General features: G+C 45.5%; 6 protein-coding genes across 13 annotated transcripts; 3 read left to right on the top strand and 3 right to left on the bottom strand.

Moving 5' to 3' along the window:
• The first annotated feature begins 562 nt into the window (after window positions 1-562).
• Window positions 563-2,639, top strand: LOC147047524 (ICOS ligand-like). 2 transcript variants are annotated; one of them, XM_085927319.1, is made up of 5 exons: window positions 563-951; window positions 1,084-1,359; window positions 1,497-1,781; window positions 1,885-2,058; window positions 2,209-2,639. In XM_085927319.1, the coding sequence occupies exons 1-5, from the start codon at window positions 885-887 to the stop codon at window positions 2,280-2,282; spliced, it is 876 nt and encodes a 291-aa protein (XP_085783445.1). In that variant the 5' UTR covers window positions 563-884; the 3' UTR covers window positions 2,283-2,639. The 2 variants fall into 2 exon arrangements, with proteins under 2 accessions (XP_085783445.1, XP_085783444.1); XM_085927318.1 differs by having other exon boundaries at window positions 1,497-1,805.
• Window positions 2,544-4,555, bottom strand: nit2 (nitrilase family, member 2). Its single transcript, XM_085927320.1, has 10 exons — window positions 4,406-4,555; window positions 4,208-4,326; window positions 4,000-4,120; window positions 3,804-3,892; window positions 3,634-3,727; window positions 3,484-3,558; window positions 3,329-3,407; window positions 3,159-3,257; window positions 3,002-3,057; window positions 2,544-2,880 (listed from the first exon to the last, which is right to left on the bottom strand). The coding sequence occupies exons 1-10, from the start codon at window positions 4,431-4,433 to the stop codon at window positions 2,780-2,782; spliced, it is 861 nt and encodes a 286-aa protein (XP_085783446.1). The 5' UTR covers window positions 4,434-4,555; the 3' UTR covers window positions 2,544-2,779.
• A 252-nt stretch (window positions 4,556-4,807) lies between these two features.
• tbc1d23 (TBC1 domain family, member 23) lies at window positions 4,808-10,641 on the bottom strand. 3 transcript variants are annotated; one of them, XM_085927302.1, is made up of 19 exons: window positions 10,558-10,641; window positions 9,800-9,914; window positions 9,622-9,727; window positions 9,328-9,532; window positions 9,082-9,205; window positions 8,875-8,999; window positions 8,747-8,793; window positions 8,501-8,604; window positions 8,298-8,420; window positions 8,128-8,220; window positions 7,883-8,053; window positions 7,768-7,810; window positions 7,541-7,647; window positions 7,307-7,440; window positions 7,117-7,161; window positions 6,444-6,532; window positions 6,231-6,366; window positions 5,962-6,156; window positions 4,808-5,869 (listed from the first exon to the last, which is right to left on the bottom strand). In XM_085927302.1, exons 1-19 carry the CDS (start codon window positions 10,593-10,595, stop codon window positions 5,785-5,787), a joined length of 2,085 nt encoding a protein of 694 aa, XP_085783428.1. In that variant the 5' UTR covers window positions 10,596-10,641; the 3' UTR covers window positions 4,808-5,784. The 3 variants fall into 3 exon arrangements, with proteins under 3 accessions (XP_085783428.1, XP_085783430.1, XP_085783429.1); XM_085927304.1 differs by lacking the exon at window positions 10,558-10,641 and adding an exon at window positions 10,009-10,500; XM_085927303.1 differs by lacking the exon at window positions 7,117-7,161.
• A 109-nt stretch (window positions 10,642-10,750) lies between these two features.
• Window positions 10,751-15,027, bottom strand: tomm70 (translocase of outer mitochondrial membrane 70). The gene is made up of 12 exons (XM_085927306.1): window positions 14,676-15,027; window positions 14,060-14,233; window positions 13,647-13,773; window positions 13,444-13,553; window positions 13,071-13,219; window positions 12,779-12,986; window positions 12,579-12,713; window positions 12,397-12,504; window positions 12,206-12,322; window positions 12,043-12,140; window positions 11,844-11,966; window positions 10,751-11,767 (listed from the first exon to the last, which is right to left on the bottom strand). Exons 1-12 carry the CDS (start codon window positions 14,913-14,915, stop codon window positions 11,614-11,616), a joined length of 1,743 nt encoding a protein of 580 aa, XP_085783432.1. The 5' UTR covers window positions 14,916-15,027; the 3' UTR covers window positions 10,751-11,613.
• Window positions 15,028-16,312: 1,285 nt separating this feature from the next.
• Window positions 16,313-17,290, top strand: lnp1 (leukemia NUP98 fusion partner 1). Of its 2 annotated transcripts, none has more exons than XM_085928800.1 (4): window positions 16,313-16,516; window positions 16,627-16,863; window positions 16,931-17,029; window positions 17,129-17,290. In XM_085928800.1, exons 1-4 carry the CDS (start codon window positions 16,313-16,315, stop codon window positions 17,288-17,290), a joined length of 702 nt encoding a protein of 233 aa, XP_085784926.1. The 2 variants fall into 2 exon arrangements, with proteins under 2 accessions (XP_085784926.1, XP_085784925.1); XM_085928799.1 differs by having other exon boundaries at window positions 17,111-17,290.
• A 1,042-nt stretch (window positions 17,291-18,332) lies between these two features.
• On the top strand, window positions 18,333-21,016 carry tmem45a (transmembrane protein 45a). Of its 4 annotated transcripts, none has more exons than XM_085928272.1 (6): window positions 18,333-18,399; window positions 19,358-19,577; window positions 19,648-19,860; window positions 19,929-20,113; window positions 20,317-20,459; window positions 20,552-21,016. In XM_085928272.1, exons 2-6 carry the CDS (start codon window positions 19,382-19,384, stop codon window positions 20,646-20,648), a joined length of 834 nt encoding a protein of 277 aa, XP_085784398.1. In that variant the 5' UTR covers window positions 18,333-18,399; window positions 19,358-19,381; the 3' UTR covers window positions 20,649-21,016. The 4 variants fall into 4 exon arrangements, with proteins under 4 accessions (XP_085784398.1, XP_085784395.1, XP_085784397.1 ...); XM_085928269.1 differs by having other exon boundaries at window positions 18,357-18,491; XM_085928271.1 differs by lacking the exon at window positions 18,333-18,399 and adding an exon at window positions 19,007-19,159.
• The last annotated feature ends 110 nt before the right edge of the window (window positions 21,017-21,126 follow it).

Genomic DNA, 21,126 nt, shown 5'->3' with positions numbered 1-21,126 from the left:
AGAAGCAATATACATTATTTAGTCAATGAAACAAACAATACGACATTTTGAATAGTGTTACACGTTTTCTGTATTATTTATGCTGTAAACGTCACTTCCGGTAGCTAAATTGTTTCGGTGTGTCAATGAGTTTCAGTTTCTTGTTTCCAAAATACATAAAAGTAAACTAAGGAGACCACAACCCTTCAAAGTTCATCTATTTTTTGCATTGTCACGGTGCTTTTCGCTATGCTATGTCCTCTCTAACAATTTTAAAAATGTGTTATTGTTTATTGCTTAAAATAAAAATTATTTCGCGTTTTTGGAGGGGTGGGGAAATTGCCCTCTAGAGGATAATGGCGTCATTACGCTTTAAAATTCGATTCAATGTCATTATTTCATGGGATATGCTACCTCTTAATAATAGTGAAATGAGCCTTTATTTCCGGCCTTTCTAATACATAAATAATGCATGTAATATTTAACATTTACCAATGTCAAATTAGGAATATTTGTACGTAATATATAGGTCAAATATGGACGTCAGAGGTGATTCATGTCATTAAAATCCCCCCTACCGGGCGCCTCCAGGCTTTTATGGGCGTGTGCTTAAAAAGGTGAGAGAAACCAAACAGGTTGGACGGAATACACCAATGGCCCCTCCTGATACAAATTCAGCAGTCTTGAAAGCGAATCCTTCATGTCTCATCTTCCTTTCGCTTGTTCCCACACTTTTCACGCCGCGATTGTAAAGAGGAGCGACAAAAACTTTGACGGCGCGGCAAGACGCAACATGACGCTGACATTCCTTTGGGGTGAACGATTGATGCGGAGTTAGACAACTATAGCTACAAGAGTTTTCATCAAAAGGGGGGGGAAATCAGTTTTAGGGGGGCTTAGAGGCAATGCGCGGGCCACTGTGGAGCACAGGACTACTGCTCAGCTTCTTTTTCACCTGCTGCAACGCTTGGGGTAAGAATGAAAGTCACTTTTAATGACGTCATAGTGACCACCAAATGGTGCTTCGTGTTCAATCTAATAAAAAGGCAAACAAACTGGTTCCTTTACAAACAAGATGAAAATTTTAAAAATTGCTCTCCCCAGACGTGGAGTGCGTGCTGGGCATTGTGGGCCAGCCGCTGCGGCTTTCCTGCTTTTACCCAGAAGCACTCACCTTGCCCAATGTCTCTGTTGAGTGGAGGAGGAATGAGAATAAGGTGGTTGGAGACCAAGATGACAACCACGACGTTCTCACCGGCAATTTCACACTAAGCCTGCCCGCCGTGGACCCGCAGGAAGACAACGCATCTTATAGTGTCATTATTACCGCTCAGGAAAATCGCAACCTGGAGGCCTGCTCGCTGTGTGTCAGGGTCGCTGGTAAGTTTATTTTATTGGCCTATTTTATTTGTATTTATTTATTAAAAATATATTAAAAAATAATAATTTCCAGTAATGTTGAAATAAAAAAAAAATACAGACCCGAGTCTTACCTCCGTGTTATTTCTATGCGTCAGCTCCATTTAGCGCTCCCGAGCTGCGGTGGGAGGCGGCGGTGGAGAATGCCCCGAGTGTCTTCCAGTGCGATTCGGGCGGCGGCTTCCCCAAGCCGGTTGTGAACTGGCTGATTGACGACGGGGTTCGGGAAATCCCAGAGGGCTCGGTACAGACCCAGGTGGAGCTGCGGGAAGACTCTGGCCTCTACTACGTCACCAGCTACTTGAGCGTCAACGTGACGGACAACAACGTGTCCTGCGTGGTTCACAACACGTTCATCAACCAGACCCTTACCTCCACCACACGTATGTGGGATGTCACTGCTGGGGGTAAGGGGAGGTTTGTGGTTAGGGTCACGCTATATGTGACGTTTGGGTCCCGATGGCTTCTTCTTTTGTTTCTGCTTAGACGCGGTGTGGCATGGCCCCGTGGTGACCCGGGCCAGAGACGCCCTGTGGGTATTCAGCACGGCTCTGTGCGTTGTGGTGGGTGTCATGGTGGCCGTGGGCTTGGGCTACCAGATCCACCTGGACCGGGTGAGCAAGAGGAAGAAGATACAACACCTGAGCAGAAGGGACAGAGGTAAACGTAGGCGGGCACTGAAATTGTTTGGTCCCGGGTCAAATTTACATTTAGGCTTAGTTCCAGTCAAAATTGAGACTATTAAAATAATGCAGTCAGATTTTTGCATTCTCTACTGTTATCTGAGTGTGCAAATAACGCCATCTGCAGGTTACCACAGGAGACGTCAGAAATCGGAGGAAACGGAAGTGGTCACGTTGCAGTCGTGGGAGTCCAACGTCTAATCGTCCAACTTTGAAATGTTTCTTCTGTTACGTGATCAATATTGAACCGCAAAGTTGGTTATTTTAGTTTGAAACAAACATTTCATACTTGGAAGCACCTTCCTGGAAAGTTGGGAAAAATAAATTGACATGTCAAAAACAATATGTACTAAAAGCTCTCAAGGACTCACAGAGAAGATTGAATGAACCTCAAATGCCTAAGCCATAAATACGATGTAAATTTTTTTAATGGAGGATTCACCTTGAAAAAGGAGGTGACGATTTGTTCATCACTGCTTGAATGTTTTAATGAATTCTTGGCACTTTAGCTTTGGAGCTCTGATAGTTTTTTTCCAATAAATTCATTTTTTTCCACAATGTGTTTACAAAAATCATTCTTCATTCATCTCAAGTCAAAAGATTATCATTGTCCGTCTGATGGCAACTCCTGTCGATCATGATTCTTAACGTCAAACAATCACGAGTGAAAAACGTTCACCATCTTGTCAGTCGCTGGGTCATCTGGCCTCTCCCTGCGGGGAGGTGACGACGTAGACGTCGTGGCGGCGCTGGCTGGTGATGGGGATCTGCTGCCGCACTTCAGCCAGGTACTGCAGGTCTGAAATCAGCGTGTGGCCAAATGAAACACAAATGTACACAATTTTGTGAAACTAAATATTCAAATTCAGGTTACGTGTTTCTGATAGTGAAATAAAATTACACCAACACTTGACACTCACCGATATCTGCGTAGATCACAGCCTCCTCCGCTCCGGCTTTCGAGATAACCTCCCCCCTTGAAATGAGACATCTTGGTGAAGCAGCATGTGGCTCATTCTTATATTCTCTCTCATTCAAACAACCTTTAAGCGTTTCAAGTCAAGTGCTGCATCTCACCAGGGGTTCACCACAGTGCTGTGACCCCAGGCCACGTAGGAGGCGCTCTCGTCCCTGGCGGGCGAAGCCGTGGCCACGTACACTTGGTTGTCCACAGCTCTGTGAATCACAGATATTTTCAAACCATTGCGCTCGTGAATCGCAGTAACGTTGTACGTCCGAAACCTCACCTGCCCCTTTGTAGGAGTTCCCAGTGGGCCGGACCCGTGGTCATGTTGAAGGCTCCTGGGTAGAGCAACAGCTGACACCCTGACCAAGCGGAGAAGAAGAACCTGTCAAAAACCTCTCTAACAAACATCAACGACAACGTTGGCGACACACTCACCCTTCCTGCTGTAGAGCTGCGCCAGCTCGGCAAATCTCAAGTCATAACAAATCCCCACGCCCACTTTGCAGAAGGCTGAGTAATATTGGAATATTGTCAAGACAAAAGAATATAAATAAGAGCAAGTTATAATAATTGGACAGCACTCACGTGTTTCAAACATCGACAAGGTGTTGCCAGGGCTCAGCGTTTCCGATTCCTGGAAGCTGATCTTGCCTGGAATGTCGATGTCGAACAGGTGGATCTTGAAGAGGAAAAAGCAACAGTGTGTGTGTGTCGTGTCTCCGTGTGTGGGTGTGTCAAACTTCTTCGTGATGTACCTTCCTGTGTTTGATGAGGAGCTGTCCATCAGGTCCAAACACGAGACAGCTGTTGTACAACTTGCCTGCATCCTCCTCGGGGATGGAACCTAGTGCAATGACGATGGAATTAAAAGAAATGGTCTTATACGTGAGAATTGGTGTGAACGATTTGGAATACATTGGGATGGATTATGATTAGGCAGCAGGTTCTCACCTCCTACCAGGTAGACCTTGTTGTCCTTGGCTGCTTGGGAAAGAAGCTGCGTGGACTCTCCTGGGATCTTCTCAGCGTAGGTGGGAAAGAAGCCGCTCCCATAAGGCGAATTGAAGCATTCCTGCAAGTATTTAATTTAGTAACATTTCATACTACATCATCATTTACATTGATTTAAAAAAAAAAAAATGGCACTGTGTCTCCTCACCGGAAGTAGCACCACTTTGCTGCCTTGTCCCGCCGCCTCGTCAATGAGTCTCCGAGCCCGGCTCAGGTTGTCCGCCTTGACGCTTCCCACCTGCAGTTGGATGACGGCAAGCCGGAACTCTGCGAGCAGCGACAACAAGACGCCATTATATGTTTGTGTTTTAGTGAGGCTCTCAGTTCATAAAAAAGACACACTTACTTGACATTGCCTTCGCTATTGTAGACATGAATACGACGGCTACTTTCTTGTAACTAGTGTTTGTGCGTGTTTACATGCTAACTACATTAAGGCTAGCCGTCAACTGTTCTTCAAAGTAAAAGTAAGCGATGAAGTTAATTTCTTTAAGTGAGGACCGATGACAGTATTGATATCTTAGACCTTCTTGATTATGTGTAACATAATTCAACATTCATAGTTATCTATCGTACTTTGGTGACCTAGGTGTGTATACGCAAAGCCATATAACTTTACTCTGAAATGTAAAAAGAAGTGACGTTTACAGGGGCGGAAATCTGGCAGCCAATCGCGTTTCTGTGCGAAACTTTTAATTTATTCAGTTTTTGTGGAATTTTCATTAGTCAATCAAAAACGACAACTATACAGCAGTGATATCGCTTTGTTTATTAAAATGGGAAATGTTTACAAAATAATAGCAGTACAGTAAGGTGCAAATTCAACCTTTTTTTTTTTTTTTTGCATTGCCAGCCAAGTGGTGCCATCCTTTTGTGAGTGATGTTAACCAGTGGTATTAAGACTAGGGCCCATAGTTTAATTTGTAATATTTACAGCACAATGCATTGGCCTTTATACGGGATAACGATCAGAGTGGGGAAAAAAAGGCATTTGTTGAAAGTTTTGTATTCAAGTTTGTATCGATCATATTCTAATCAGTATGTATAATCAGTAATGTTTCCTTTAAAGCAAGCGCAAAAGTAAACAGCAAATAATTGCCTGATGAAACAAATGTTGATGCTCAGTTGCTACATCACACACGAGATGAATTTAAAGCCTTGCTGCATACTCTTAACTTTGGAGATGCTTCACATAACAGCAGTACATATGTACATATTTATAATGAACCTCACATGGGGTTTCTACTTAAGGCTGACTGCTGGGGAAAAAAAAAAAATTCAAAATCAAAAAACCTCGCCCCGACTGTAACATTGCTGCTACAAGTTCTGTACATTCACTACTTGTCCGCCTAAATCAACCGGTCTGGAAATAAGACAGCGAAAACACTGTTTAACATTTAACAAAGAGTGTCACATAATCATTGAACAACCGCTTGGATAGTAACGCTACCTTAAGGCCAGAGGAAAGCTTCCAAAGTGGAATAGCACTGCTTTAGAATTAACAAATAATACCGTATAACCAATATATATATATATATATATATATTTCATAAGTTAGTGTAAAGAGGGCAGCATGATACGCTCTGGGCTCCCGCAGTTGTGCAGTGGAGCGGCGTGGCATCCGGAGGCCAACGCCGCACCGCGTCGGGGACCCGAGGTACTTCCAACAGTTTTTGTTAGGGGCAAGCGGGCACCAGACGCCGCCGTTGTCATCGTCCGTCCTTTTTACGAAGTCTCCAGCGCGTCGAGGACCTTCATGATCTGCTGCTTGATCACCTTGGTGGCGTCTCCGGCGTTGGGGATAAGATATCTAAGAAGAGGCAAATGCGCAGATTACAATCAGCGACTTCATACGAGCACACCAAGTGACTAAGCAAAAAAAAAAAAAAAAAAAAAAGTCACCGTTCCACTGCGGAAATCTCCACACCGGTGGAGTTGTTGGTGCCAAACTTGAAAGTGATGAGCTCCGGGTGCTTCTTCTTGGACGTGATCTTCACCACGGAGCTCAGCGCTTGTCTGGACTGGATGTAAGCGAAGCCTTTCCTAGCGGCAATCTCGCGCAGGCAGTACATGTGCGTGGCTGTGACCAGCAAGTGGCTGCATTTGAGCGCAAAACACAACGTAAGAACACAATAAAAAAAAAAAAGAATTTCAATAAAGTTTTGGCTCACCTGGGGAACATGTGACCGGTCTCCTTCACCTCGTTGCACGGGATGTGATGCTTGACGTCGGGCTTGTTGATCCACGTCTGAACGTTGACAATTTCCTTCCGGTCGTCGTCCGACATGGACGAACTGTCGATCTCATCTAAAGGACCCATGGGGGACCAGTCGATAAAAACGCTCCTCGCATCTGATGATGAAAGAAGACGACGAAGCGTTCACCTGTGTCGTACTCCTCTTCATCGCCAATACTGAAAACGGGCTTCACTCCGCGGTAAGGTTTGCCTACGCGGTCGCTGCTGCTCACGTGCCTGAAGAGAGGAAACGCTTTAGTGGGGGGGGGGGAGCCGAGACTGCGACACGACTGTGGAAAAAGCCCAATTCATCTATTTGACACAAATGGCGATGGCAGATGAAGACCTCCAAGCTGCAGGAAAAAGGAAAAGCTTGACAAGAATTGCTAGAAATAAAACATATCATATAAAGACAATGAATTCACTTTTAAAGAGGGTCTTGCCCAGCATAACCGAGAAATTCAAGTTTGAAAAACCACTGTAATGACCAACGCATCCCAACAGATGGCGCTGTTGCATCACATTGGTTTTGAGATCGGCACAGCTTTTGAGAAGACAATAGAGATTAGGCAATGAGTCTCTTCTGCGTGACATACGGAGAGGAAAAAAAAAAAAGGCAATGAAAGCTGAAGTGAGGATGAATCAACCAACGCCTAAAAAAAAAAAAGTTAGTGGAAAGCATGACGACTAGCATGTGTGTGTTTGTTTGGGGGTTAGGAGAGAGCCATGAATGCTAAATACAGAGTGGCATGCGTGAATGTGTTCTTCAGAGCCAGTCGCTGGCATGCTGGTGACAAAAGAGCTCAATAGCGAGCGCTTACCTATCAGGAATCACCTTCTCTGGCCAGGGCAGATTGAAAGATATTCTAGCATGAAATAAGGTACAAGGTACGGTGAATATAATTGGTTTTGGGGCTTGCGGTGAGCAACACTGTCAAAGTTCAAGTCCACAGTCGGACAAAAATATTTTCGTTTCCACTGCCAATGTGGGGACATAAAGGAATTGCTCACCTGTCCACAGGGGTGGACGTGTTTTCAATGAAGCTGATCATCTTCTCTTTCACATTCACCGACTTGGACTTGAGGGCAAAAGTCATTTTGTTGACCAAAGACTTGACGCCTTTGCCGTCGCTCAGAGAGTCCCCCTGGTGGCCACGCAAAAAGAACAAGAAACGTGCTCACTTCCAACTCAAATTTCAGCCAAGAAGCAAAAATAAAAAATAAAAAAAAACGTTTCTGCCGTACGTCTGCCGAGCTGAGGCTGTTGTGAGATCCCGACGTGCTGACGATCCAGTGGATGTACGACGAGTCCAAGCCCTCAACGTTCATGTCCACCAAGTGCTGCTGTAGAGCTGAGAACAAACACAGACACACTAAATTATCTGTCACTTCAATTATGCTTGGTTATCCCTTCCCAATTTATTCATTGAGGCAACCTGAAAGGAAGGCTTTTAAACAATAACTATACTCACCCATGAAGCCCCCCTTAGCAATGCTGACATACTCCTTATTTTTCTGCAAGACAAAGCTCTTAGTCAGCATAAAATGAGCCCGTGCGTTTTAGCCTCGCCTATTCCAGTCTCTCACCTGCAGGAAGTGTGCCAGCACCATGTTCATGTACATGTCCTCCTCCTCTCTTCCGCTGCCCATGAAGCACAGGTGCTCTCCGCTGGCGACCGAGCCAGACTCCAAGGACTGCTTCTGAGCCTCCAAGAGGGACTTGACCGACAGAGCAAACTCGGAGGGGTTCTGGAGCATCTGTGGTGGAACAGAAAAAGTGCCGGGATGATTCGGAGTACCACTGATGGAAAACTGGGACAGCGACAACTCACCAGGTCTGAGTCCAGATGGAAGGCAGTGGACAGATGACCGGCGTTGTACTGCTCAGCCGGCCGGCAGTCCACCACAAAGAAACGCACCCCGTCCTGAGTAGACAAGAAGGAGGTGGCGGTATGTTAGCTTTTATTCTCTTGCCTTTTAAAATGCTCAGCAGCTCAGCCACCTGCTGATGATGGTTGGCCACCAGGATTTCTGGCACAGACACTGGGAGGCAGAGCGCCTGACTCAGGTCGATGTCTTCCTCCTTCAGAGCCACCAGACTGCTACCGAACAGGTTTTGGTTCATCTGGAAAGAGAGAGAGAGGCGTCAGCGGTCGACGTCAGAATAGGATGTGGTAGATGATGGCCAGGAAATGGAAGTCCAACCTTCCTTAGCGACAGAGGAGTTTTGCTCTGGTAGTACTGGGCCAAGGAAAATAAGTCCTCGATGTCCTCGGCTTCAAGTAGAGAAGGAGATTCTTCCAGCATTTCTGTTACAGATATTGTTATTTATTAAAAGTGATTTGCCGCCACCTTGTGGCATCTATAGTCAATTACAATGTTTATCTTTGGGGGGGGGGGGGGGGGGGGGGTTCAATGAACTCACGCACAAAGACTGAGGATCATACTTACTCATGATATCATCTTTGTTGTCTCCTTCTCTGGCAAGGATGGTCTCTCTACAGGTTGGATTAAAAAATTTTTTTTTTTTTAAATTAAGAAGTCCGACTCTCTCTCTGAGAAAAACGGGAAGACTTTACTTGGCATTGACGAGGATGATGAGCATAAGGAAGAAGATGAGGAACGGGTCCGCTTGTTGGAGGTAGCAGTCCCACAGAGCCTGGGTGACGTCGGGCGGGCAGCGGCTGGAGAACAGGCTGCCCATCTGTGGAGGACACAAACAGTTCGGGGACATTAACGGCGCAGTGAAGTGACGGAATGTATCGATTTGAAGAATCCCAACACACCCAGTTGATGGCGTAGGAGTCAGGCGTGATCTTTTTGGTATCCAAGAAGGAGCAGAGTTCAGGTTCGTGGTACTGCAGGAGCAGTCGGTAGAGGTGGAACGGGCGACCTTTGGGCACACACTCCCTGATAGAGGGGAAAAAAAAAAAAAACCATCCCTAAATGATGCGATTTAATAGGCAATTTTTATACACAAAACATTTCGATTGAATACAAATAACAATTGTTTAAAAGGACGGCACACCCACCGGGGTATATGCTTGTTCATAATGGCGTAGAAGCAGTTGTAGAGGTCGCTGCGGGCCAGCCGAAGGCCCAGCAGCGGCTTGAGTAGGTGCGGCCAGCTCAGGTCTGAAGTGAAGCTGATATTGCGCGACTTGCAGTAGAAGGTGACCACCGCCTCCACGTCGGACACCATGTCGCCGCGCTCCTCCTCCGACACTTGAAGCTGCTCTGAATGTGGGAATCCACAAAAGAAAACAAAAACAAAAGTGACCAAATCCTCCCAAATTTTGTTCAAAGAGCCATCCGCATTTCCTCACCGATCAGCTGCTCACTGCGACTGTGAATGAGCGTCTGTTCTGGTAAATCGAGGATACCATCCCATTGAGCCAAAGAGTCTCCTTTACCGGACACGTTTAGCGCAATCTGGCGACACACAATAAGCCGTTGATGTTCAATTTATCACGATTTAAATTCTTCATTTTTAAACAACTGTACCTTCCACATTTTTGCTCTCTGTTGAGCTGAAGTCTCCTGAGGGTGAACGACGACACCTTTGTCCATCTCCATGTCGGAACTACCCGAGTCCAAAGCCTCAGCTAAATCTTGGTCCCTGATGGGACAAAACCAAAAGTTTTCAATTATCGATTTGATGTTTCGCGAGTGTTAGGAACAGGTGTTAAAATACATATGAAACGATACACCACTTCCTAACACATCACATTCCATTCATTCCGATAGGATGATGATCTGTCCTTTATGACTCTATGCAAGTCGGTCAAGGAGAGAAGCGAGGTATTGTGTCAGATATCTAGAAGCACGTCAAGCAGCAAGGGAAACGAAACAGAAGCCATTGTTAAAGCGAGCGTTCCGCTTTGGTTGTGCTTGAACGGAACAAATCCCTGCTATCAATTGGACTTGCTCATTGTTAGCATTCTCAGTTAGTTAACCGGCGAACTTGATATGCTGACCAAGCGAAAGATATCCAAAATAGACATCGAAAGCTCCCTAAAAAATACACGAGTAAGTTCGACGTGAGTGTGACTCCTAACGTGCTGACTAATTTTAATAAATGATAAATAGCTGGCAAAAAACCCGAAGAGTACAACACACGGAATAAACGATACAAAAGCAGATTAACAACATAAACTTATCGTCCATCAAATTCGGTAGAAACGCCGGGGATAAAGACTGTCCAACTGCAGGAAACTGAGAGGTGTCGATTTACGATAAGGACAAAAAGAAGATTGTCTCACCAGCTGCCCCGGAGCGCTTCCTCCACAGCATCCGCCATTATTATGTTGACGAGACACGTCAAGTGCCGACAAGTATCGCGAGAGTTTGTTGATAGCTGAGGGGCGGAGCTAACGTGTTAGTGTTTTGTTTTTGCTTTGCGTTGATTGTTGTTTTGATTTTGTTTGTATATTGCAAAAAGTGAAAGCACGTCAACTCTCTTTCCAGGAATCATAACTTTATTAGGATTCAAATTCTATTTCACTTTGGTCACCATACACATCGATGAAGAATGTCAGTAGAATTTTGTCAGTCAAAATCAAAGTGTCCATCTCAAAACGTTTACAACTATTCCAATAGGAAATTTGTGCCTGTCTGTAAAACGAGAAACAACAAAAAAAAGGCTCAGGTAATGAGATTAAAAGGATGACTCGCAGGTGAAAAGGAAATGAAACCAGTTTTCTTGTCCCGAATTAAATCGTACAACTGTTTTAACAATGCCGGTGCTATAAAAAGGAGCAGTTTTAAGTCGGGCTGATGAGATTGATTCTTCTAGTGTTCAAACAGCGCAGGCGTTGCATTTACATTAGAAAGTGAACATGCTGCACGCAACGTAGAAAAAGAAAAAAGAAACAGGCAATTCAATATTTTAAAAAACAAGCAAAACAAAAAAAGAAATACGATTCCCTGCTTCCGAATCGACTTTTGCATACAGGCCCAAGCATTCCCAAGACAGACATGACATATTTGGCTACATGGTTTGAATCTTCAATTTGAAACTGATATTGGGAGATAAATGGAACAAAACACTGATAGTCAAACTTTCTCTCACGGTCACAAGTCTACTTTTTTTTTTAAATCATCGGCCATTCCTGTGTGTGACACATGGTGGGGGGGGGGACCCTTAAGCATTCCAGACCCTTTTTCAAATACAACGTAAACACGATGCTCAGGCGGGCTCTTCGAATTATTATTATTTTTTACATGATAATCCAGCATTTTCCCCACCTCGCTTAAACAAATCGATGCAGTTACACAGTTACGATTGGAGAACGAGCAACCCTCAGATTGATGCCGAGTTAGAGCGTTGGCGGCTTGAGGCCGTACTTCCTGGCCACCTCCGTCTGGGCGTACGCCGCGTCGCACAGCGAGTACAAGTGTGCCATCTCCATCTCCGATTTGGCCAGGTTGATGGCCTTGTTGAACATGTCTATCGCTTTGTCCAGATTGCCCCTGGGAAAAAAAAAAATTAAAAAAGTTACCCTCTGGTTATCTCACATCTAGAAAAAGCTCAGTCGGGTCCCCTCACCTTTGAACTTCAATTGTTCCCATTGTTTCGTAGGCAAAGTCACATTTGTTGTCAATCTCGATGGCCTTGCTGATGAGGTCTAGACCCAAGTCCAGGTCTTGCTTCCACTGGAGCTGTAACAATCTGCGCAGAATAGGGATCAAGATTTATAGAACACTACGCCACACCCTTTTTAAAACCTCCGTTGTGTCAGTCTTACCCTTTGTGGACATATGTCGTGGCGTTGTCGGGTTCCAGCTCAATACACTTGTCATACATCTCGTCCGCTTTGCCAAACTGCTGCTGATCGGTCAAAGCCTAAAAAGGAGGTATGAAAATGTTCAAGTATTGATGTCGTGCTGAGAATAAATCTGAGTTCTTACCTGAGCGTAGAGCGCATAGCCCTCAGCGCATTTGGGGAACCTTCTGATAACGTCCTCGAAGCCGTCCATGGCGATCTGGACTTGTGATGGATTGTGGCCCGTGTACGCTTGTCTGTACTGGAGGACACGAGAGTGTTTTTTCTTGCCAAGTCGTTCACGCTAAAAGGTAGTGGACGGTTGTCAAAACTCACCAGTGCAAAACATTTCTGCGCCTGGGCGAGAGCGGAGTCGGGCCTGAGCAGGATACACTCGTCAAAATCCCCCACGGCTTCGTCAACCTGGTCCAGCAGGATCTTCAGCTGAGCACACATAGCCACGGGTCATAAAACATCACTTGTGGAAATGGTATAGAATTGATCAACCTGACTCGTACCTGCCCCCTGTGGTGGTACACGTCGGGGTTGCGCGTGTCGATCTCCGCCGCCATGTTGAAGTCCTGTGTGGACAGCATGGGTTGCTGCTGCTGCATGTACATGCTGCCACGCTTGATGAGAGCGTTGGCTCGCAGCTGCCGACGAGAAAATAGATGAGCTCACACCAAAATAAAACGAGCAACAACAAAAATTCAAGCACCTTGACGTTGGCCTCCTGCATGTTGATGACGCGGTCCAAGTCGGGCTGAGCGGCGGTGGCGTTGCCGATCAGCAGGTAGAAGGTGGCGCGCAGCAGAAGCGCCTCGGCCGTGTAACGGCCCTCAGAGTCCACTTCCTTGGTGCACTCGCTGATTATCTTGTCGTAGTTCTCCTCCTCCATGAAATGCTTGGCCTTCAGGTAGCCCGAGCTAACGAGGTGGAGCAATTTTTAAGAGCGCCAAATAGCAAGCTTGCCATTCCCTTGAGAGAGAGACAATCATCTTCCCTCGTACCTAGCCGTGACTTCGGAGGCCTCGCCCTCCTTGTCTTTGTCCTCATCCTTCTTCTCCCCCTTCTGCAGGGGTTGCGAGATGATGTCATCGGTGAAGGAACCAAAGTACGACTTGATGAACTGAGGAGAAGGCATCATCGGCTCACGGTTCTAGAAGAGACGGAACATGGTTACTTTCCCTTCAAGCAAGTTTATTTACTATGCTTACTTCCAGCCACTAGGTGTCAGTGTTTCTCCCTGAACACATACAATCGTTTTTTTTTCCCTCCAGGTAAATATTTTGTTAATTTTTAATGGCTTTGTTTTGAATATAATTATTGAAATTTAATGTTATTTTAGTCTACAGTTAAAGTGCAAACAAGGAAAGTACATACCTTGTATTTGTCTTTAGCCTTCTCCTTCCCCAGCTGCTTGAGCACCTTATCTGCCAACAGCATGCTCTGCTGGTTTTGGAAGGCCTCCAGGATACACACAGCAGTGACATCTGGAATGCCACATCATCAGGAATGTCACGCAAAAACTTTTTTTTTTTTTCTTTTTTTCATTTTTACCCCTCACACACATCTACACCTCTCACCTTCCAAGCATTCCTTCTTATTGTCCAGCTTCTCCAAAGCTTTAGCCCTCCTGAAAAGAGCTTTGATATAGCGCGGGTTGAACTTCACAGCCTCTGAGCAATCCTGCACCACCTCAGTCCATTTCATCTGTGGAAAAACAAAAGATTGAATGAATGAATGAGTTAGAGACAGTTACATAAACAGATTATCTACATTTTAATTGCCGTAATTGATGCATCAAAATGCAACATCAATACGCCTGGCCTCCTCAAGCAGCAGAGAGAGACTCAAGATGTGTGTGATGTGTCTAGTCACCGTGGGATGGTGGGAAACGTAATTTCGATCTCTTTGAGTGTCTTAAAGTGAAGAAATTAACAATAAAGCAGACTGTGACTTTGAACTCTTTGCTTGTTTAGTTGAGTGTGGTGCCAACCTGCTGTTCAAAGGCCGCTGCTCGGTTCTGGTAGAACGTTGACAGGTCGCTTTTCTGCTCGGATGGGCAGAGCGCGATAGCCTCGGTGTAACACTGGATGGCATTGTCATACTTGGCTGCCTTAAAGTATTTGTTGCCTCTGTTCTTTGCTGCTTGGGCCCTGTCCAAAGGGCTCTAAAAAGGGGAGAAACACAGAAGGAGCAGGAGACATTTTAGGAACCAACTTGCAGCATCAGCCTATGTCGCAATCACTCGAATCAAATTTCAGTTTTGACAGAATTATACTTATTAAATGAACATAAAACACATTTTATGTTAAAGTTAGGTTACAATGAAATCCTGATGAGAGCATCGTCACGAATTAGCAACCAGCCCTGCAAATTTGTAGGTAGCATTAGCACACTCTCATTAGTTTAATCGAGTCGATAGACCGACTACGCGTGGCCTCCCCAGCCGGAGGGTAGCTGTCACAAGCAGGTGTCCTTGGCTGCGCGTCACCTCAGCGGCAATGACACACCCTCGGCCTCATGAGCCGCCCTGCAAGCCCCGCGGCACGCTACAACCCTCGCGGTTGCGCCAAATGAAAACGCCGCCAAGCGAATAGGCCGAGCGGTACCATGTTGTCCAGCCCCTGGTTGGCTCTCGAGGCGCTGTCTTGGCCCTGCTCCGGACTGGCGCTGCCTTCTGGTGTTATCCGTTCGCCGCTGCCTTTCCCCGGGCGTCCCTTCGCCTTGCTGCGGTTCCACAGGTACACGGCTCCCACCCCGAGCACGATGGGAGCGCCGACCAGCAGAGCCAGCTGCCAACGGGGGAGGCCGGTGCCGGAGTGCGGCTCTACTGGCTTGGAGGCAGCCATGATGAGCAACCCAGGATCGGCTAGCGCGCTAGCTAGCTAGTTAGCAGCTCTGCGCAAGTCGTCTTCTTCGCGTGCTTGGAGCAATGTGAAGAATCATGGGATAGCAGCTGACGGGAGCTGTAGTTTTTTTTGTGGTGTCATTTGTAGTCCAAACTTGCTTCCGATTAGTTCAGGGCCAATATGTTTTTTTGTGTTTTGACGGTTTGTTCTGTTCTCTCAAATACAATTTAAAGGTGCTTTAGACATACAAACAATCCATTTTTGTAACAATAAATCCATTTTCAAGTACAACCCCCAATCCTGGTTTGAACTTGAATTTAAAATCCTATAAACTGATCCAAGATTATCCACGTTTCCTAAATATTATTGGAGTAATTTTAGCTCTAACACCTCTTCGTTACAGAGACGTTATTTAGGCCTGACGGGGTTGACTGTAGCTGACTTTGACGACTGGTGAGTGTCGGTCACAGGTCGAGAACAAATAGCCGCGGGCAAAAAAACATCGAGTGGCGTTCAGACACAACAGGGCTCAGCTCCCAAATGGGACAGAAAGTAGTTGGCAAAGACCGACACATGTGTCAACATAATGGTAACCTATAAAATAAAAATGTTGATGATTTTGTGTCTAAGTGACCCTATCGCATGTTGCGGACGGGCAAAGAATCACATGTAATCATTTTGCGTTGTTTAATCAGGTCTGTTGAATATTTACACGATTAGCTTCTATAAAACTTTATATTGTCTCATGAAATGTCATTTTGTCATATTCTACTCTTTACAATGGACATTGTGTTGCTCCTTCGAGTGATGATTACTTGGCCACCGGGGGGCAGTATAATACAGTTATGCGGAATGAAGGATTTCAAAACTACTGCAAGTGAGAATCCTTACCCAAAAATATTTTTTGTCTGATGGGTGTCAATTATACATAGGTTTTTGTTATTTGCCATCTCCATAAAACACCAATTCTTGACAATTCCAATTTTTGTGTTAATTTCCATGTTAAATGCGTGTTTCTTTTTTAATAAAATGAAATAAATTCAAAAAATAATGGTATTTTGCCTCACACGCTTCATGCACACACGGAAGTGTTATAAGCTGATGTTTTGTTGTCCTACATACCAGGACCAGGGAAGCACTCCATAACTATTGACATGTTTGATGCACTCATGGAAAGTATGGCACATTGTGGAGATGCCTCGGGGAGGGGGTGGGTGGGGGGGACGCTGACTGGGTTGAAATGAAAAGGGTTCCAAAAACAAACACTCCCATCATCAGTCCCTTCAGAGTGACAACTCTCCTCCAGCTAATAGATTGAAAGGGATTGCGGCAGGTTATTTCAGGATAACCTGGGAATAGTCAGTCAGGCGTTCAGTCAGTCACCGCATCCCACAGTCATGTCGCTGAGACTCTTGCCCGCCATCATCATGGACGATGAGGATGATGACGGTAACTTTACCAAGTGGATGAGCAGCTATTGGGGACACGGAGCTGAAGGATACGGCGGAGGTGGTGGAGGAGGACACCTGCGTGAAAGAAAGCGAAGTTTTAGGAGACCGGCCAAGAGCAGAGTTGACAGACGAGCATCGCTTCCCACAGTCGTAAGGATACAACACAACGACATAAAATATATATATCAATGACCTCATCAATTAATCAATGGTGACTCAGCTTTTATCAGCTAAAATGAAACGATTCTGCTTTTTCACAGTCCCAACTTGACGTCATGAAGCTGAACCGCTTGCACGCGGCCACTAATGCGAGTCACGCCAAGAGCCGAGAGGACAAGGGTGAGGTCAGACCTCACCAGAGGGCTCGGCGGACATCCTCGGACGAAAATGGACGCTCCAAGTCGGCCGTCCCGGAGAGCCGGATCGGAACCATCCCCGAGCTGACTGAATCCTTTCAGAAGAGACTTTGTCTTCAAGATAAATGCACCCTGTCCCAGGTGAGCAGGCAGAGGTTCCAAAATGAAGACGACGCTGCTTTTTCCTTCATGTGTTTTTGTTCTTCAGAGCGGCGATGTCAAGATGTGTCTGCTGTGTCATGATAACGTGTACAAAAATGGTGCTGGCCTTCAAGAGCCGCATTGTGCGCACACCATCCACAAAGAGGTAATACTTTTAAATACTAACTTGCCATGCATGATGTCATGAAAACAATTTTCCACTCACCAGTCTGATTTTGGACGAAAGGCCGCTCGCAGGTCCGAGCCGTGCGGCCCTCGCAGCGGCAGCGAGACGGCCGCGACCTGCCTGGTGAGGAGACTCCTGAGCGACAGGCGGAAGTCCGCGGATGAAGTCGGCGGCGTCACCCCCGAAAAACAACAACATCAGCCGTTCCGCCGGCAGCTTTCCCTGCGCCGACACCGTTGAACAGTTTTCAGTGGCAGGCAGAAATTTTAGTCTACAACTTTTTGATGGCAAGGCATGCAGGCTGACCCACATGCTCAACTGTGCTGACAACTATCTTACCTATTCATAAAAATGTATTTCATAATGTGTTTCAGTGCATGGAGCAATGGCTGTGGAAGAAACAAACGTGTCCGACGTGTTGTGTCCTGGTGTCCATGCCCTGGTCCTCGTCCCGCCTCAAAGTCCTGTTACGGACTTTTGTAACGCCTGCATGCTAATTTGCTCCACAACTCCACCATCCCTGCATGAACACCTCCTTATCTTCACGAAAATAATAGTTAACTCTCGTATATTTGCAAATTCTTTTTTTTTTTTTTTTTAACTTTGGTGTGGTTCACTGTTACACTCTTGAATAGCTCATGTACTGTAGTGTACCTAATGAAGTGGATTGTGTGTTTGGCGTGTGTTCAGGATCACTCCCTATAAAGTCAGTTTTCCAATTTGCAAAAAAAAGTATTATTTACCACATAAATGTAAATTGCATTGATACATATTGTTACTATTTGGGAGTAGTGAAGGAGTACACGACTCCCAATACAGGCCAGGAGGGACAACTACGAATATATAATGTATTGAAAATAATACTTTGTGTGTATTCTTGTAAATTGAAAATAAACCTATTTTCATTGCTAATGATCGCCCCCCCCCCCCCCCCCCCATTCATTTCCTAAATAGGTGTCCCCTTCAGGAATTACTCGTTTTTTTGTGTACTATCGCCAAAATGTATAATAAACAAATCCTCCTTGGCAAGGGGAGGTGCCATTGTAGACAAAGACTTCCTCGGCTACTGTGTACGTGCTGCAGGCCTCGTCTCTGCTCGGTTCGACTCGGCAGTACGGAAAGTTGCGGATTCTTCTTTTTTTCTCGAGCAGGCGGAGTGAAAGTGCACACGTGGAAACCTGAGATTGACGCGTGTTTCGGCCATCGGGAAATCGTGAACGTGACGTCGAATCAGCCTTGCCAACCAATCACAACGCTCGAGAGGGAAAATGGGGAAAAAAGATGTTGTGAAACGGTTCGGAGGCGACGAGGATTTTGAGTGGAAAGTCAGAGTTTACTTCGATGAGGAGGTTTGCTCAAATGATGGAAAATTCAAAAAGTTTTCATTTTTATCTTAACTAACTTTTTCTTTTTGAAATATTAGAAGACATAGCTACTTTGGGTAAGATGCTCACCCCTTGGTTTTTCCACTCTTTAGGATGTACTGTAACTTTTCTTTTGCTCTTAAATGCTTTGTGCTTACTTATTTTAAATAAGCCGTACATTATAAAATGTTTGCAACATCTTTTAATTTATTCATGTAATAAACAAAAATATATCTTAAATTACAATTTATTCTCAATTTCCCCCATATTTTGTTTATTTCGAATTTTCGAATGTACCTTTGTCTTGTGTTGTAAACTTGTATTGTGTAAAATTTTTTTTTAAAAATCGTCGTTTTTGCTGATTTTAAAAGGTCCATAAAGAGCCTGCTGATAAATGAGCCAGTTATATCAGCGTTTCATTTCATTCTAATCTTACTTAAATTCATTATCGTGGTTTTTGTCAGTGCAGCATTTGGCACAGCTGATGCTTCTATTTACATTTTCACAATCAATCAAAACCCCTCAACACTATTTATTTATTATTTTAACCCTCACTCCTGCCTCTATTGGAACACAGCGGTTGCCACGGCGATGGTTTTGTTTTTCTCATCCTGAAGTGGTCTTGCCCGGAAACAAACATCTACTTATGTTTGAGTGTCCTTGCTTTCAAAAGGTGGCCGACCGTTTCATCATCATCTCCTAAAATGGATGCTTGCCGCGCTACTTGTGAAATCAAATCAAGCAGGTTGTTTGAAAATTTATCTCCTAAATCGGATTTGAAGCTCCAAATGCGAGTGTGTACGCGCCCGCTCACACAATTGCCTACTCGGTCATTATGTGTCATTACTGTGTGCTTCAATTGCAGCCTACCGTTGCTTTTCCTTCTCCACCTTCTCAACGACACGACGCAAAGTCATAACTAAAGTAAATACTTTCTTCAAAGTTATTCCACTGCAGGAGTTGCATCATGGGGAGCTTCAAGGGCCACGCGCTTCCTGGGACCTTTTTTCTAATTGGCGGCCTCTGGTGGACGGCAAAATATTCACTGTGGCACGCCACCCGCCGGAACAAGAACATTGGTTCGACCCGGCTGAGCAGCCGAGCGACGCAACGTCGCCTGGAGATCGTAGAAAGCTCGCTGGTTCTCTTCTTCTCGTTAGCAGGTGAGCGCAAGCTGGTGACATCCCGCAAGGGGATCCGTTATGTGATTGACCGCCGCCGTTTGTCATCCAGGGATGATAGCGGAGCAGTTCTTGGCCGACGGACCGAGACTCAGGCTGTATGACTCTACGGAGAAGCAATGGAAAGATCTGATGAACTGGCAACACGCCACCATGTATCTCTTCTTCGGCCTGGCAGGATGCGTGTCCCTGATTGTCCACACCACCGAGGCCGCGCCCCTCGCCCTCGATAGGATGATGATGGCAATCGCCTTCTTTAATGAAGGTTGGACATTCAGTCCAGAAAATAGTCAAACCGCTTCAGAGAGGACGAATGAAATGTTGTTCTTGCAGGGTTCCTCTTCCTTTATCACCTCCATGGCCGGTCCATGCTGGACGTGCACTTGCACATGTTGCTGCTTTATGCTGTTTTCGGCGGGGCGGTGGTGGCCTTCCTGGAGCTTTTTCACCGAGGCAACATCCTCCTGGAGCTGCTGCGCTGCGTCCTGACGCTGTTGCAGGGTAGCTGGTTCTGGCAGGTGAGTCATCAAATATTTTCTTCATATTCTAGGCGGCCACACTAGTCCAAAGGCGGTATTCTGATTTATTTTGTGTTTTGGAATATGCATTCATTTTCATTCATCTCAGGGGGCGGCCATTTTTCTACTTTCCCACTAGCGGTCCCAGCAGAATTGCGTTGCTAAGCAACCGTCTGATTTTTTCTCTCGTGTTTGCATCTCAGATCGGTTACGTGCTGTACCCTCCCAGTGGGGCCCAGTGGGACCCGAAGGACCACAACAACATGATGTTCATCACCATGTGCTACTCGTGGCACCTCGCCTTCGCCATGCTCGGCGTTGGCACGCTCTACTGCCTGGTCAGCTGGTGAGGATGTGCGGATAACAATGATCAATTCCCGCCTTCTCCCAACAGTTAACACGTTTGTTTGTTTTTTTTTGTCGTCAATTCCTTCCTAGTGCCGTTCGCACCCGACTGAAGAAAACCCCCCCGGTGGAAATGGGCCTGTTGAAGCGCAGCAACAAAGACCCCGAATCTGAGGACGAGGCGGTGTGACGCCGACCAATGCCACCGTGGTCGTTTAAAATCAGGGACAGTATGTTTGAAGTGTGAGGAGAATCATCACTGCCTTCATGTGTTATTCTAACAGCCTTTAGTAGCTTGTACTCTCAGGGCCCTTGATATCAACGGTAGCTAGCTATTTTGCTATTGCTATACAAGCTAGTATGAGCAGGGTGGGGCCTTGTTTTGCCAAACTGTATTTTATAACGTTATTTCATGTCATTACACTTGAGTATTTTTACGTCATATTTGGTCGTGAACAAACAAACCACACACTTCTATTTATGTTCCTACAAACGAAATAATGACGGTATATTTTTAAGAGTGACTTGCACTTTACCACAGTCTCTGGATGTTTTTTTTTTGCAACACTAATAAAAATATATTATGAAAAAATCTGCTTGTTGTGTAAATAAATAGTAAAATTATGACTAATAAAACACTGGCGAGGCCTAACTGGGGCTATAGCACC

The sequence above is a fragment of the Syngnathus leptorhynchus genome, chromosome 13, assembly GCF_054491065.1.
Source record: "Syngnathus leptorhynchus isolate UIUO chromosome 13, UIUO_Slep, whole genome shotgun sequence".
In the NCBI taxonomy this organism is placed as follows: Eukaryota; Metazoa; Chordata; class Actinopteri; order Syngnathiformes; family Syngnathidae; genus Syngnathus; species Syngnathus leptorhynchus.
Note: the sequence above shows the minus strand (reverse complement) of the source record. Positions and strands in the feature narration are given on the sequence as shown.